Source organism: Rhinolophus sinicus, chromosome 3 (genome assembly GCF_057876585.1).
Source record: "Rhinolophus sinicus isolate RSI-liver-muscle chromosome 3, RSI-T2T, whole genome shotgun sequence".
NCBI classification, from domain to species: domain Eukaryota; kingdom Metazoa; phylum Chordata; class Mammalia; order Chiroptera; family Rhinolophidae; genus Rhinolophus; species Rhinolophus sinicus.
Genome location: NC_142503.1, coordinates 38,756,983 through 38,773,954, shown reverse-complemented (window position 1 = coordinate 38,773,954; position 16,972 = coordinate 38,756,983). Strand labels below are relative to the sequence as shown.

The 16,972-nt window shown below is 34.8% G+C and overlaps 1 protein-coding gene across 5 annotated transcripts in view; it reads left to right on the top strand.

Moving 5' to 3' along the window:
- ERCC8 (ERCC excision repair 8, CSA ubiquitin ligase complex subunit) overlaps positions 1 to 16,972 on the top strand; it is a 37,894-nt gene that overhangs the window by 10,968 nt on the left and 9,954 nt on the right. For 3 of the 5 annotated variants that reach the window (XM_074328911.2, XM_088796517.1, XM_074328912.2), the window contains 7 exons: positions 3,250 to 3,331; positions 4,542 to 4,610; positions 5,776 to 5,842; positions 8,657 to 8,757; positions 9,798 to 9,922; positions 11,887 to 11,916; positions 16,066 to 16,263. In XM_074328911.2, coding sequence (XP_074185012.1) covers positions 3,250 to 3,331; positions 4,542 to 4,610; positions 5,776 to 5,842; positions 8,657 to 8,757; positions 9,798 to 9,922; positions 11,887 to 11,916; positions 16,066 to 16,263 — 672 coding nt within the window. The remainder of the gene's footprint in view (positions 1 to 3,249; positions 3,332 to 4,541; positions 4,611 to 5,775; positions 5,843 to 8,656; positions 8,758 to 9,797; positions 9,923 to 11,886; positions 11,917 to 16,065; positions 16,264 to 16,972) is intronic. The other 2 variants (XM_019743504.3, XM_074328913.2) reach the window with 1 other exon arrangement.

Here is a 16,972-nt window from a genome sequence, read left to right as displayed (position 1 = left end):
AGAACCTCGTACTTGAATGTGGGGTCGTCTCAAACTTAACATGTAAACAAACTGAACATGATCATTCCTTAACCCATTTTGTTCTCCAATCTTAGTACTCTGTTCTATTTCCCTCCCCATCACTGGCTATCTAGACTACTACTGAAAACTCCTAACTAGTTTTCCTGCATTATTTTTCTTCCCACAGTTTCCGTGATAACTTCTACCCCAGAATTAACCTTATTATAAAGCAGCTTCATCCTGTCTCTACCCAGCCCCTTTGGTGACTCCCATTGTCTGTGAATTCAGCCTGGTATTCTGAGTTCTCCGACACCACTCCCTACTTCCTCAACCTTAGCTTCTACCTCTTTTCAACATAAATGATTTGCTGCCACTAAATTGGTCTCCTTTTGCCTTCTGATCACATTTTGATTGTATTGTATTCCCTGCCTCAAGTCCCGTTCCCTAGGCAACTTTTTCCTTCTCTTATTTGTCTTATAAGTTGAAGTTTGTACCCTATGACCAACATCTCCCCATTTCTCCCATCGCCCACCCCCTGATAATCACCATTTTATTCTCTTTCTATGAAATTGTTTTTTTGGTTTCAGATTCCACACATAAGAGAGATCAACTGGTATTTGTCTTTCTCTGTCTGACTTCACTTAGCATAGTTCCTTCAGGGTCCATCCATGTTGTCACAAATAGAAGGATTTCCTTTTTTCTCATGACTGAATAATATTCCATTACACACACACCATCTTTATTCCTGGACACTTAGGTTGTTTCCATATCTTGGTTATTGTAAATAATACTGCAATGAACATGAGGTGCATGTATCTCTTCAAATTAGTGTTTTCCTTTTCTTTGGATGACTACCCAGAACTGGGATTGCTGAGTGATAAGGTAGTTCTATTTTTAACTTTTTGAGGAACCTCCATATTGTTTTCCATAATGGCTGCACCAATTTACATTCCACCAACAGTGCACAAGCGTTCCCTTTTTTCCACATCTTCTCCAATCCTTGTTATTTCTTGTCTTTTTGATAATAACCTATTATTTTCTAACGTGTGAGGTGATATCTCATTGTAGTTTTGATTTGCATTTCCCTGTTGATTATTGATGTACCTTTATATGTATCTGTTGGCCATTTGTATATCTTCTTTGGGAAAATGTCTACTTAGTTTCTCTGCCCATTTTTTAATTGGACTGTTTGGGGTTTTTTTTTGCTATTGAGTTATATGAGTTCTTTGTATATTTTAGATATTAACCTCTTCTCAAATACATGATTTGCAAATATTTCCTGCCATTCTGTAGATTGCCTTTTCATTTTGTTGATGGTTTCCTTTGCTGTTGAGAAGCTTTTTAGCTTTATGTAGTCCCACTTGTTTATTTTTGCTTTTGGTGTCAGATCCAAAAAATCATCAAGGAGCTTGCCCCTATGTTTACTTCTAGAAGTTTTATGCTTTTAGGTCTCACATTCAAGTCTTTAACCTATTTTGAGTTGATATATTGGTATAAGATAATGGTTCAGTTTCATTCTTTCACATGTGGTAGTGCAGTATTCCCAACACCATTTATTGAAGAGACTACATTCCTCATTGTAACTCTTATCCCCTTTGTTGTAAATTAATTGACCATGTATGCCTGGGTTTATTTCTGGGCTCTCTATTCTGTTACTTTGATCTGTGTCTGTTTTTATGCCAGTACCACGCTGTTTTGATTACTACAGCTTTGAAATATGGTTGGAAATCAAGAAGTGTGATGCCTCCAGCTTTGTTTTTTTTCCCCTCAAGATTGTTTTAGATATTCGAGATCTTTTGTGGTTCCATACAAATTTTAGGGTTATTCTTTTCCATTTCTGTGAAAAGTAGGAGGAATTTGGGTGAAAAGGTTTTTTCTTGTTTTGTTTTGTCTTGGGGAGGAGTTTGCTGTTAAGATGAAAGAGAGTTGAACATTTTTAGTGCTGTTGGGAATGAGTCAGCGGGGAGGGAGAGGTTATAGATAACAGGAAGATAGAGGAGATAATTTGTGGGCTGAGGGGGGTTAACTTTAAATATGAGGAAGGATCATTTTTCCATAATAACAGGAGTGAAGAAGGAAGAACAGTAAGTGGAAGCAAATGTGTTGTGTGTTTGTTAATAAGACATTAAAGGAATTCTCATTGATTGGCTCCTATTTTCTCTTTGGAATAAAAGATCAGATCACCTGTTGTGACCAAGTGGAGATGTTTATGGAGAGTGGAAGTTTGAAATAGCTACGGATATTGCAGAGAATACTGGTGAGATGCTGTAGGACTGGCAGTCAGTTCTCAAAGGCCTGTTGAGATGAATGATCTTTTATAGTGATACCAGTCTTCCCTATTATAAAACTACACCTTTGTAAAGCAGAGCTCAGCTAACTATAACCAACAGGCCAAGTCTGGACTCCGAGCCAAGTGTGGATTATGGTCTCTTTTTGTAAACAAAGTGTTATTGGAACATAGGCGTGTTCATTTATTTTCTATGGCCGTTTTGAAGCACGAGTGGCAGAAATGAGTAGTTGGTCCTCAAAGCCTAAAATATTTATAATCTGACCTTTTACTTTAAATGTTTGCTGACGTCTGGTGTAGATCAACCTGAAGATAGGTGTACAGAAGGCAGACGTTTGGACTCATCCAGAATATAAGGCCTTGACAAGTGCAAGGATAAGGACAAAAGAATTGAAGATGTTGGTATTTGAAATATTGTACCTTGGAATCCAAGCTCAAGAAGGAAAAGAAGGGAAGACAGAAGGAAATGATAGGAGTTCTGAGCTTTATTTGGGTGTCTTAGAAGTGCTTGGGGAAAAAAAAGTTGAAAATGAGAGATAATTGTGGTCATATATAACTGAAATGTATGCTTTTAAAGGAGGAGCAGTTTAGGTGATGAGAGTGTCCTGGGTGTGGGAGCTGAGGTTGTGTGGAACTGAGAGGCAGAAGCTGGCGAGGTCACCTGCGTAGGTGCTGAAGTCCCTGGAATGGAGGAGAGAGGAAGGTGGTGAATCGGGGTTGTCTTTACTTAATCTCTGGGATCTATTAGAGAAAAACTGCTTTTTCTCATAAAAGGGATTAAAGGGTTATAAATAACAGGATTTAAAATTATCAGTTTTTTGAGGGTATTAACATTCCTATGTTTAAGTCAAATAAGTTGCTCACAGCCAATTTAAAAATTGCTAACATACGTCAATAGAAAGTGTGTTGCTTTTGTGACTGTAATTAGAACTTACACTTTTAAAATGTCTTTTGATTATCAGGCTGCAGATGTATTTAATTTTGAAGAAACAGTTTATAGTCATCATATGTCTCCAGTCGCCACCAAGCACTGTTTGGTAGCAGGTTTGTACATGCATTCTTTTGTTTTTTAACATGTTGAAAACTTTCCCCCTATTAAGATCTACTTAGTTTTGATATAGACATTTTAACCCAGATGAAGATCACAATTCTTTATTTAAAAAAAAGTCTTAAGTATGTGCTACTATTTATATTCAGTCTAACAGATTTGGGCAAGTTAGGCACTGTGGTAGTGGCTAGGATTCAGAGATTAATTAAGAAAGTACATTTATTTCTGTTCCCAAAGAGTTACTTTTTAAACCACCGAAGTTTCAAAGATTTTTACATGAACGAAATTTGGCAACTTTTTCAATTTGACACAATAAAACAAGGAAATTATTTCTTTTTCTCTAAAATTGTGTGTGATTCAAATTAAACATCCATTTTTATGAAAGCACCTGTAATAAGAGTTTCATGTATATGGAAGAAAAAATGATTTTCGGTATCGGGTATCAAGTTCCTGTGATTTCGTTATTTCTGTGGCACTGCTTGAATCTCCTCACCTGCGAACATCGGTCAGCTACTCAGCTGTAAAGAAGAGCTGGGCGCTAAATTGTCTTTGAGGTCCACCAAGTCTGTGTCCAGAGTTACTGTGAATATATTACTAGTGATTGGAAGTATTTCATTATCATGGAAAAACTCAACTATTAAAATTTGATGTATAAAATAGCATATAATTATACACACACATTGTACCAATACAAATTTCCTGTGGTTAATGTTGTACTAAATGTAGTACCTAACATATAAGCATTGGGGGAGCCTGGGTGAAGGGTATACAGGGCCTCTTTGCACTACCTTTGCAACTTCCTGTGAATAAATATAATTATTTCTAGATTTAAAAAAATAATGCAGTAACAGAGTTGTCTTGGTACTAAAGCATAACTACTATTAAAATAATTTTTCTAATTATAAACAAAAACTATTTGAAGTGTGTTTTTAGCATACATTTTTATATTTCTGCATGGATACAATGAAAATGTCATAATTTATAGTACCGTTTTCCCCCGAAAATAAGACCGGGTCTTACATTAATTTTTGCTCCAAAAGGCGCATTAGGGCTTATGTTCAGGGGATGTCATCCTGAAAAATCATGCTAGGGCTTCTTTTCCGGATAGGTCTTATTTTCGGGGAAACACGGTAGTAGTGTCTTATTTCCTTTTGATGGTGATTTACAATAAAATTGTCTTAAACCATTTTTGTTTTTGTTTTCCAGTTGGTACTAGAGGGCCCAAAGTACAACTTTGTGACTTAAAGTCTGGATCCTGTACCCACATTCTACAGGGTATTTTTTCATTTGTAACAACTACTTTGAGTAAACCATTCAATAAAAAGAAACATTACTAACAGTGTATTCTTTGTAAGTGACATGACTGATGTATTTTGTGCTAGTTGTTAAAAGTCAACAGGGAAATAAAGATCCTTCTGTGCATTATTCTTATAAAACTGAACTATTGAGGAGACATTTATATGAACAATGGTCATAGAGGAACCTCAAAGTATATGGAAGGTCTAACTAGAAACTTTCTGTTATTTCTACATGTTAAAAAATAAACTGCTTATGAAACTTACATGAATACATTTGTCTCATGAGCATTGTTTAATATTATTCTGACCGAGTAAACATTCTTAATATTTAGGTCCTTTTATTCTCAGTAAAAATACTTTAGAAAAAGATACTGAAATAATACTTGGTAAAAGTTTATTAATTTAAATTATTTTTGCTACTTTTTAAATCAATATTAAACCGTCTAATCCTAAACAATGAAGAGATGAGGTATAATTCAGAAATATACATTCTTATACGTATATTAAACATAATATATGAGGAAAACTTGGTAAAATGGATAGCATTTGTTTTACATTATCATGAATTTCTATTAATATAAGCTAAGTAGATGAAAATAACTGAATAGTTCGATTAGATAAAAGTGAATTAAAATACTGAAATCACTTATCGTTGAATTTATCACCTGTGCTTTCTAGAAAAAATTTTTTATACATATACTATTTTATAGTGAATTAAAATAATTTTTCTATTATAACTGAAAAGTTAGAGAACATTTTCATTATTTAGAATGTTTTTCTTGTATAGTGTATTGCAGTGGCTTTTGTTGTAGAAATAAATAAGTGAGCTTAAATTATATCACTTACTCATGGATTGACTTAGTAGGCCAACAGCTATTTTTAAAAAGAAAGACTCACTTGCTCTGCTTCTTCTTTCCAAAGCAAAACTGGGCCTTCTCTGATAAAATGCCCACGTGCAAGAAATGCCCAAAGACTTCACATTGATATTTCAACATAGATTATTGTAAAAGTGAAAAAATGTTGATCGTATAAATTTAGTTTTAATATTTAGTCTTCACTTCAGAATCAGACAAAATGAATTTCACTGTATCTTTTGATTTTTCAAATATTTTGCAAGACGTTTCATATAGTTGTATTTGCAGGTCACAGACAAGAAATATTGGCAGTTTCCTGGTCACCGCGTTCTGAATATGTCTTGGCAACTGCAAGGTAAAAATGTTAATTGTTTGGTTTTGAAGTTAGTAATGATGAGTATTTTGAAAAGAGTATATTTATGTAAGATGCATATTTAGTTATTAGGCCCTTCAAAACAGAATAATTGAGTTGCAGATTTTAATTCATATAACCAAAAGATGTCTTCCTTTGCATCATAGTTGAATCCTGACTATCCGTCTGGAAGCTGCTCACCTTTTAAAACAGAGAATGAGAGAATCTGCAATCTAGTACTGCAAATCTCGTACTGCCATTAAAACAGTAAAACAACTGTGTTGTGTCATTTTTGCATACAAAAGTATAAGCACTCTGTTAATATAAAAAGAGTAGCATTTTTATTCATTTTCTTTAATCCAGAATTATTTTGAATCTCATTTAACACATCCATCATTCATTGATTAAGTTTACTAACATTTAATGTCTGCCTCCCATGTGCCAAGCATCATGCTGGGGATAGGAGGCGTAATATGGAAAAAAGAGCAAGGGCACTTAACTCTGAGAACCAAGGGCTTGGGGGTCTTTTGTGTATGGGAGGGAAGAGTTTTGCACATTTACATGCTGAGGAGAAAGCACCGATAGAGAGAAGTTGGTGAAGATAAGAAATGCAAGGAATAGGTAGTATATCAGGACTTTAAACAGACTAGATAGGATAGTATCAAGGGCCCAGGTAGAAGGGGGACACTTGATTTGACACAGGAACGACATCATGAGGCTAACCGGAAGGAGGAAAAGGTCGACATGAATGCGGTTAAATTTGTGGCTTTGCAGAGAAGCTCAAGAAATGCAAACCTAATGGCCTCTGTTGTTTTTTAGTGGAGTAGAACTTCATGTCATCTATTGAAAATACTGGAATAGGAAAGCAATGTTGAGGGAAGGTCGTAAAGATTTAGAGTAACCGGTTTAAGGAATGGGCTTGGGAGGTGGTTAGGGGCACACAGGAATGCTGGGCAGTGTTGTGTGCTAAGTTAAAGGTGTAGACCACAGCTGTACAAAGCCACAGAAATCAAAACATTAGATGCCACAGACTTCACATTGTCTGAAAATTGTTCAAGTCATGGGTATAAGGAAGGAAATAAAATCACAGTCTTAAGGGCTTAGAGGAGGAATCAAGGAAGGACCTAATGAAATAGAAGTACGATGTGTCTGAGTAAGAAAATTAAAAACTGAAGGGATAGGTAGTCAGATTTTGATACAGGCATTTTAACAAAACTTTTTGCAGAATTATTACAAAAGCTCTTCAGATTTGTTTTATAAAGCTATGTGTCGACTTTTGTAAAACTGCCAGCTCTCTGTTTCTGTCCCAGTTTCGTCCTCAAAGAAGCTTTTGTTAATAGTTTGTCGAATGTGACATTGAAATGTACAATTTCTGAAGTTCTGTAGAACAAGGTCTAGAACAGGGGTGTCCAAACTTTTTTCAGCGGTTTTCACCAAGGGCCCTATGCGGTAAAATACACAAACAGCCGGGCCACTCACTCGAGGTGAAGTATGTATTACCTCACCTGGTTTATTTAAGTAAACTAAATATATTTTTGGAATTTGCTGCGGGCCAATTAACAATGGATAATGGGCCGAAGTTGGCCCGCAGGCCGCATTTTGGACACCCCTGGTTTAGCATGTAGCCGTAAGAAGGCTTGCTAAAGAGGTGTGAAGGTGAGGAACTAGGTACTGGTTGTGGGTCCATGCTAGGGGAAATTTATAAGGTTTCTGCCTAACTGGGTTTTCCTCAGATCAGAGGGAAGCTAAGAAGGCTTTCAGTTCTTAGAGTACCCCAGGAATTTGGATCAGTACCAGAATGAGCCTAGTAATCAGTTTTAGGAGTCAGGTATGTCTAAGGCTAATATGTTTTAGAAGAAATTTAAATCCTCAGCCTTATCCCATTGCAGACGTTTTCCCCAGCTGGAAAGAAAGAAAACCAACTTGAGAATGAGAAATGCTAGCTTTTTGCTAACTATTCTAATTGGCTAGGTTGGATGGTGATCTGTGAAATGAATCAAGATAATAGGAGGAGATAAACCCTGAATATGTATTTTAAAAGGTTTATAAATGAGAAAAGGATTTATGAAATGCAATGCAATGCTCCTAATTAAAATGGCCTGGATAAACCCAATGGGTTAGATATTGTTGAGGTCTTTGTGAGGATGTGATAGCATCTGTGGAACTGATTTATATGTTCTTTAGGAGTAGTTTAGAAACTGCAATGAATGTGTGATCATGGTTCTGCCTTTCTTTTTATTTCCTTGAAATAAAATGAGGATATGGGTCTAATTTCTAGGAGACATGTAGTTTTTGTATATCGGGCACTGATTTTGAGTACAGGAAACCAAATAAAATAAAAATATATTGTCATTATTCAACCTTGTTCTCAATTTTATGTCATATAAAAAGGGGGAAAAAACCACCACCAAATTCATGCCAAATGGATTCTTAAGCAAAATGAAATTAGTTAACTGCTTGATTGTCTAGAAAACATTTGAATAGCAAATAATAGTAAGGATGTATTAATAGTAACAAACTTGCTTAAAGAACAAGCTCTAAGCCTATCTAGTCCTTGAGGAGAAAAATGCTTTCAAGTCATTAAAAACAACATAAAAAGCAGCAGAATTCTGTCATTGATTTAAGAAAATTACTTTTTTTCCCCTGTTTTTTACTTCTTTGTTCTACTATACACTATTTGCTGAAAAGACAAAAGTACAACAACCTAAATGTACAAATATACTGAGACCTCTTTGTGTCATAGTATTGGACAAGCAGGCGAGGTGTGCAGTCACTATCCTTGTTTTATATGACAATGTAACATTTATTTCTTCTCAGTGCTGACAGTAGAGTAAAATTATGGGATGTGAGGAGAGCATCAGGATGTTTGATTACTCTTGATCAGTATAATGGGACAAAATCACAAGCTGTTGAATCAGGTAATTAAGAGTGCATTAATATACAAATATAACAATGATGGCATTTTTTATATTGAAAATTTTGAATGGAACCAAATAATTAAAATATGACAAATTACAAACTTTGTGATTTTTTTTTTTAAAAAAAGGTATTCAGAATAAATCAATTATTAAATTTAAATAAACTAAATTGTGGTTGTCTTTCTTCAGGATACAAATAAGTATGGCATTTAATCTGTTCCTGAATTTTCAAGTGTAGAAACTTCTCTGGAACTTGTTAGCTTTTTTTCCGTCAGTGATGCCAGCTAGTACAACTTCATTGCCATTTTGGAAGTTACAATAAATTAAAAGAATAGTATTAACATTTCATGGCCATTGTGTCAGAGTAAAATTTGTAAGTTGTGTTGAATGTGAGTCAGCTGCAATCCAGGTGATAAAGTTCCTCAATTGCATTTTTATAATAGAATTTAATTTCTGTGTAGTTTAAAATTCTGATTCAAAATTAATTCTGGACCAGAAATATATTAGGATGAGCTATATGAAATCTATGTTTCTTTTAATATTCTTTTTACTTAATGGGGTTGTGAGAATTATGCTTTCTCAAATTTATTTTGAAAGTAATATAAATTTTGAGACTAGAAAAGTTGTCCTTCCCTGTTAAAGTTTCTTTAATGGGAAATACTAATATTAATGATTTTTAATAATCCATGGAATGACTTTAGATTGAAAATAGTATATGAGATGTTTGAAAGCTATTTAATGTAAAATTTTAATGTTAAACTGAGCATTTAATTGAATTTGATAGCACAGCTTACTCTCTGATGAAAAATGTATTTGGCAGGATTTTTTTCCCTGTGGTTTTTCAGTTTCTCCCTATTTTTATGGTTCTAATATATAGCTTATGTTCAAATAATCCAAAGGGATGATTAATTTTAAATATAATCAATTTATATATAAATGATTCAGATGTCCTTTAATATGTTTAAATAACCAGATCATCAAGCATTAAATGTATGCTGATTACAAGAACAGATAAACTGAATTGCATTTTTTTATTGCAGCTAATACTGCTCACAATGGGAAAGTTAATGGCTTGTGTTTTACAAGTGATGGGCTTCACCTCCTCACCACTGGTACAGATAATCGGATGAGGCTCTGGAATAGTTCCAATGGAGAAAACACACTAGTAAGAGATTGTAAATACCTCCAACCTTTTGGATATAAGTTAAAGAAATAGATCTATGACATACATTTGATGTTTTTTTGTAGTTTTAACTCTCTTTCTTGCCTCTGAACCACAGCTTTTTATAACATTTTCCCATTGTGTGAACTAGTGCTTTTCAATTCAGGACAACTCCCCCCCACCACCACCACATTCTCCCCTTAGCACAGAATCATTGCTCTACTGAGCCATTGTGCATGATGGGAGTACGCCATATCTCTCAGAGTAGAGAAGAGTAAAAGATGGAGAACTGATATAAATTAAAGTTATAAAGTTAAAAGGTCAAATTTCATACTATATATGACTTATAAACAAAATCCAAAATTAATGTTATAGTACCAGAACATACAGTACTTTAAAAAAAGAAAATAATTTTATTTCTAGTACACCTACCAGTCCAGTCATTGGTTGGAGGCCAGAATTCCTAGTGGCTTTGGGTCTTCAAGAAGTAGGGGAGGGGAGAGGGTTCATTGAACACTCTTTATTGATTTCCCCAGAAAGAACTAAACAGGGCTATTGATCACCTCTACAAAAGCAGTTTGGGGGTGAAACTAGCGATTCACATTCATAAATATTTTTGCAACTCAATTATTGAGCATAAGATTGGGATAAGAGGTATATATGTACATGTGGGAGGTTAGACAGTTAAGTTCATGAATATAGACAATGCCCGAATAAAATGAAGTGATGTTTTTAAAATGAGGTAACATTGAGCCTACATATCTATCTACAAAGAGCTGCATAACACTTCCGTGAACATATAGTACTTTAGTAATGGAATCAGTGTGTTTTAAAGGTGCTAGATTCTTATGTGGTAATTGATTTCTAGTACTTTTTAAAAATTTACATTACGGTCCTTAACCAGGTATGCCTGTTTAGTAACTTTCAGAATAAACTACCAAAAGTTTATAATAATGGCTAATATTTATTGAGAGCTTATAAGCTAGGTACTCTGCTAATAAAAATTAGCATTTAATATATGTGCTAGTGCATATATGGTCTTATTTAATCATCACAACACTATGAAGGTAATTACCATTATAATACCCATTTTGCACATGTGGACAATGATACATAAAATAATTAGGTAACTTGCCTGAGTTTACACAGCTAGAAAGCAAGAGTTTGACTCTAGATTCCACTCTTACCCTGATGCTGATTATACCCAGACCTCTTAAAGCATTTACTTAATAACTTATAGGTATTTAATATTAATTGTATTTCTTTCTTTAATCATCCTTTCTAGCTCTTTCAGATACTCTAGGTATCACTTTCATTTTTAAAAACTAATTTTATTATAAAGTCAAAATTGTTTATACTAGATTACTTTAATCTTCCATATTCTTTATAAAATGCTTCTCCATCACGTCTCAGGCTAGAGAATCAGGCACTGTGAATTTTAATTTAGAATCTTACATTTATTATATTATCCCATGCCCATAATTAGGTCACACCTTCCTTTCTCATTTTATTTATCTGTTTGATAAACACGTATAGAGTATTTCCTATTTGCCAGGCAGTACTATACAGCGGTAGAAAAAACATAGAAAAGTCCTATTCTCAGAGCTTACATTCCATGTAGAGGAAGGAAGAAGCTACACAGACCCTGAGGTGGGAGCGTGCTAGGAGTACCTGAGGAACATCTAAGACACTCTTGTGTTGGAATAGAATAAGCAAGGAGGGGAGTGATAGAGGAAGAACAGGAGGAAGAGGACACCGGAGTATATAGGCTCATAGGCTTTTATAAGGGCTTAGGCCTTTTCTCAGGGTGAGATGAAAGCCGCTCAAGGCTCTTGAGTGGAGAAGTTGACAGAGTCACTTTGGAAAAGTAGACTGGCATGTGCTTCAAAGGTGAATGATAAATGTAAGTGGTATTGAGTATGTACATAAATTGATAGTGTGATTTTATTCTGTTTTTCTCCTTGAAGGTGATACTCATACCCTATGGATTTGCGCTAGTAAGTCCATATCTGGAATGCTGTGTGTAAGATGGATAATAGCATTTTTAAATGGACTTGATCAAAGTACGGTAGAAGTCATTCACACAAAGATGGCAAGAGTAGCCCAGAAACTCACCTACAAAGAACACTTAAAGGAATTTGGGACACTGATCCAGTCAGAGTAACTCTCGGGAAACACACTATCTTCAAATATTTAAGGGCCTATCAGAGTAAGAAACAAATTCTAGTCCTGCCATTTAGTAATTTGGGGACATTAGGCAATTTGTTTATAGTGACATCATGAGGGAACTACGGTTAGAGTTTCAGTGTCTCCATCGTGTAAGTCAGGATTGTTATGCACCTAACCAGTAACTGGAAGGGTAAAATGGGAATGCGTAAAGAGCAGCACGGTACCTGCTAACAATAGGCCGTAATGATATTGTGTGGTGTTGCCTTAGCAGTAGGAGCCTTATTAGCTTAAAAAAGATGTATGAGTACACGCTTCTAATGTCATGATTTATGAATTATATACAAATGCTGTTGTGAGTCTATATAGTTTACCAAAGCTTAATTTCTTATGTTTTACATAAAAATGAAATAGAAATTCTGATTTTTTTTCTCACACCCTAGTAGATCATCTTGCAGACTCCCTGAAGCATGGGAACTGCACTTGGAAGACCATTGCCTTGTAGTACAGAACAAGTATCGGCAGGGAATATTCACACAGAGGTAGCTTTTGACACAACAAAAGAAAAAAGAATTTCAAAAGTTGCCATTCTAGTGCATACTGTTTAGGTGCTGGCATTATCGTTCACTAGTCACCAATGTCCAGAAACTGGGAGTCTGTCCTTTATTCTTCCCTGTCCGTTGTCCCAGCTGTTAAATCAGTTACAAGTCTTGTTAATTCTTGATTTTTTTCATATCTCTCTTCCCTTTCATCCTCACTCTGGGCCTTTATGATCTCTATTTTATTATATTAATCTAATATCCTTCTAACCTTTCCCAAATTCATCTCCCAGTGGAAGTTTTTCAGTGTTTCCTCAGTACACTCAGGTTATTAAAACTGAATGCCTTTGCCTCTTGTGCACAAGGTCTTTTTTATACACTGTACCTTCTAACTCGCCTGCTTTGTGTCTTGCCAGTTTTCCATTTTTTCCCGTCCTTAGCCGTACTGAACTACTTAGAATTCTTTAAATATGCCATGCTCTCTCACCCTTCCATTCTGCTGCACAGACTGCTGCCTTTGCTTTAGGACACCGTTCTTCTCCTTCCTGGCCTAGCTCGTCAGCTTTCCAGACTCCTCTCAGGCACAATCTCTCTTTAGCTCCTCTCGTCCGGCTTAGGTGCTTCCAAGTACCCAGTGCTTGCTTGTGTTACCGTGTGCTGGATCATCACTTCATGGAATGAAAGAAAATTAATTTACAACAACGTGCACAGTTCTTTTTGATTAGTGTGATCTAGATTCAGTTTCTGATTCTGTCATTTACTAGCCGAGAGACCTTAATTGAAATACTTAAACTTTCTGGGGTTTTTTTTGTATAATAATGCTACATATCTCAGTATTGTTTTAGTATTATGTGAATAATGCATGTAAAATATTTAACATATTTTCTCATACTTACTGCAAACGTTGACATTTCGGTAAATATTACCTGTCATTATTACTTTTATGCTGATCGTTGACAATAAAATGAGCCACCTTGTGATGGACTCTCTGCATCACTGACGGGGTTCACATAGTGACCCGATGTATATATTTCCTGGCACAATAAAAAGGATTCATAAGATGGGGAATTGGGTTTGCCATCATCATATCCCAAGTCTGTGAAATCTTTCTCCCCATCAAACATCTTTTCAAAGCCTGCACATATTACCTTTAAGACATCACGGCCAAAAGTAGCCTGTTTCCTATATAGTAATTTCATAATAATACAGGTCATGCCATTTATCACACACTGCTTTTTATGGTAAGTCATAAAATGGGGACTTTAGATAATCTTTAGATAATCTTCTAGCAGTGTATGACACATAGTAAGCACTTAGTAAATGATAGTAAATGATAGATCCCTCTTTTCCTTAATCTGTTACTAGAGTTTCATTCCATAGGCATTGAAAAAATATTGATAGTTTTGAGCCCACAGGTGATTTGGTCACAGCAGTGGTTTACAAAGATTAATAGGCGTCTAGATTGCAAAATGGATTGGAGGAAGAATGCCTAAGAACAAAAATAAAGGGTAGTGAGCGGGTTCAATATTCATACCTAATTCAACACTTTCCAGTTCACATTTTGTAGAACATCGGTTTTGTAGCGAGGTGATAAATGTGAATAAGATCACTGTAGTCTAGCAGTTCGTAATTTTTCAAGGAGGAGGAACAGAGAAGTGCTAGTTGAAAAGATTTGTGGTTTTCCTCCATCCCCCCGCCCATGTTGTTCTACAAATTGTTGCACATTGTAAGATCAAAAGACGCAAATGGGGATGAATATTACACTTTTAAGTAAATATAGGAATTAATAATCTAGAGACTTGCTGAATATCTTTGTCTTCCTCTCATATGCATTATTTCATTTGATTTTTCACAATAACTCTGGTAAATGATGTTATTTCCATTAACAGATTAGAAGAATAAAACTCAGAAGTTAAATAATTCGTTACTCATAGTGGCAAAAGAAAAGTGAGGGGGGAATGGAGTGGGCTTTCAAAACCCAAGTCTACTGACTACAAGCTTGATGTTTTACTGTTGCAGTCTGCAGTGGGTGGCTGAGTGCATGTGATCGTTTCTGTCGCATGTTAACTTGAAGGGTGGGTAAGCCAAGTGTAGTATGCTCAGATTATCAGCAGATATTCATTTTGGCCTCAAATATTTATACACACACACATACTCCCACCCACCCTTTAGGAAAAGGCAAATCACTGTGTGTTCAAACTCTAGTATTAGCCATAATGAAGGGAGATTTCGGTGCTCTGCATGCTCATATTTCCCAAATGATTAGCCACTGGTGTTTCACCTACTCTAAGCCACCTACCTAAATTATCACCAGGAAGGAAACTTGACGGTCAATTTCTTTAGTCCAAAGTTTCTCAGACTTTGATGATTCTATAGATCACCTAGGAACCTTGTTGAAATGAAGATTCTAGTTCAGTGGGATTGGGAGAGGGCCTGGAACTCTGCATTTCTAACTGCTCAGGTGATGCTATTGTTATTCGTATCCCTTTGGCATACAGGTGGGGAATTTTTATTTTTTTCCCCCATGCACAATTACTTATATAAAGCTGTAATTATAGTATGCACACTATTTGTGTTCTGCGCTTTTTATACAACTTTCATCCCTATTTTGTACATAATTTTTATAATTATCATTTTCATTTGCTATATAAACTATACAGTTAACATTATAACATTATTAGGAATTTACATCTATTTTCGGTTATTTTGCCATTTTCTAGTTAATGCTGCATTGAATTCCTTCAGGCAGATAGCTTTTTGCTGTTTAATTATTTCCCTAAGATAAATTCCCAGGAGTAGTTACTAAGTCAAGGACCAAGACGATCTTTGTTGTTTAATGGGTAGAGTTTCAGTTTTATAAGACGAAAAGAGTTCTGGAGATGTGAATGAACTGAATGTCACTGAACTGTACACTTAAATATGATTCAGATGGCAAATTTTGTTACAAGTATTTTACCACAATTGAAAATATTTTTTTTAAAAAAAGGTGATCCGCCCTCCAATCCCCACCCCCCAAAAAAAGAATATTTTTGTATTTAGTTGCATAATAAACCTATTTGGCTTTTTAGAAGGAATGACCAAATTACAGTGCCCCCAACATGTTTACCTCACTTGTACCAGTATTGAGTGGCTTATGATTTCTTAACATCTTTGCTAAATGACTGAAAATGATTCTTTAAGATTGCCTTAATTTGCGTTTTTATTTTTATCAAAGTTGAAATGTGAACATTTGCTTTTGTAGGGTTTTTACTATTTGTGTTTCCCTTGTCTATGAAACTGACATGTCATTATCTCTTATTTATATTAGGACACTGGCCATTTTCTTTAGATTTATAAGTTTATAGTATATTCTAGTGTTTTAAGTAAATATTTCTTGTAACCTTTATTGTCTTTTAAATCAGATTTAAGAAGTTAGTAACTTTGTGATTTTACATCCTACAGGTGAATTATGGAAAAGTTTTTAATGACAGTAGAAAAGGATTGAAATTCACTGTCTCCTGTGGCTGCAGTTCAGAATTTGTTTTTGTACCATATGGTAGCACCATTGCTGTTTATACAATTTACTCAGGAGAACAGATAACTATGCTTAAGGGACATTATAAAAGTGTTGACTGCTGCATATTTCAGTCTAATTTCCAGGTAAGAATGGTACTTAAGGGAATTTAAAATGTTCAGATAGTTAGCTCCAGACTAGTTGTGTATATGAGTAAATTGCAATTTCATTCTGAGGAATTATACTTTTAACCCACATTTGAGCTAAGGTTTATTTAAGAGAGAATAATACAGGATATATTTTTAGATGGTATAGGATATATATCTAAATTAGTATAATACTGTACAACTTGAGTGGGATAAATTCTGTCTTTTGTATATGAGCTCCATTTATTTGGCTGTTGAAAATCTCTGGCAAATTAAAATAATTTCTTGCAAACAATCTTTTTGGAAAAAATAGAATATATGAATCTAATCTTAAAATATAGTTTGTGTATCTTGGTATATGGATGTGTGAGTCTGTCTAAAATTTTTTTTCCTTCCTCATTTTCTACTGTTGGCTAGTAAATTTGCTTTTGAGTTGACACAACTTACATCATTTCTTAAATACATGCCTATAACTGTTAACATCCTGACCTTTCCCTTTCATCTCACCAATGGAGCAGATTGTTTTTTTCAGAGAACATTTGCACAAATTACTTCATGTGCTCCTTTAAATGAGTCTTTAATAAATACCAAAATACCAAAGACTGTTGGTATTTTCCTTGTTTTGTGGGTAAGGGAAATGAGGTTCATGAAAGTTAAATACTGGTAGAATGAAAATTACTGATCATTCGGGCTAGGATGGATTTTTAAG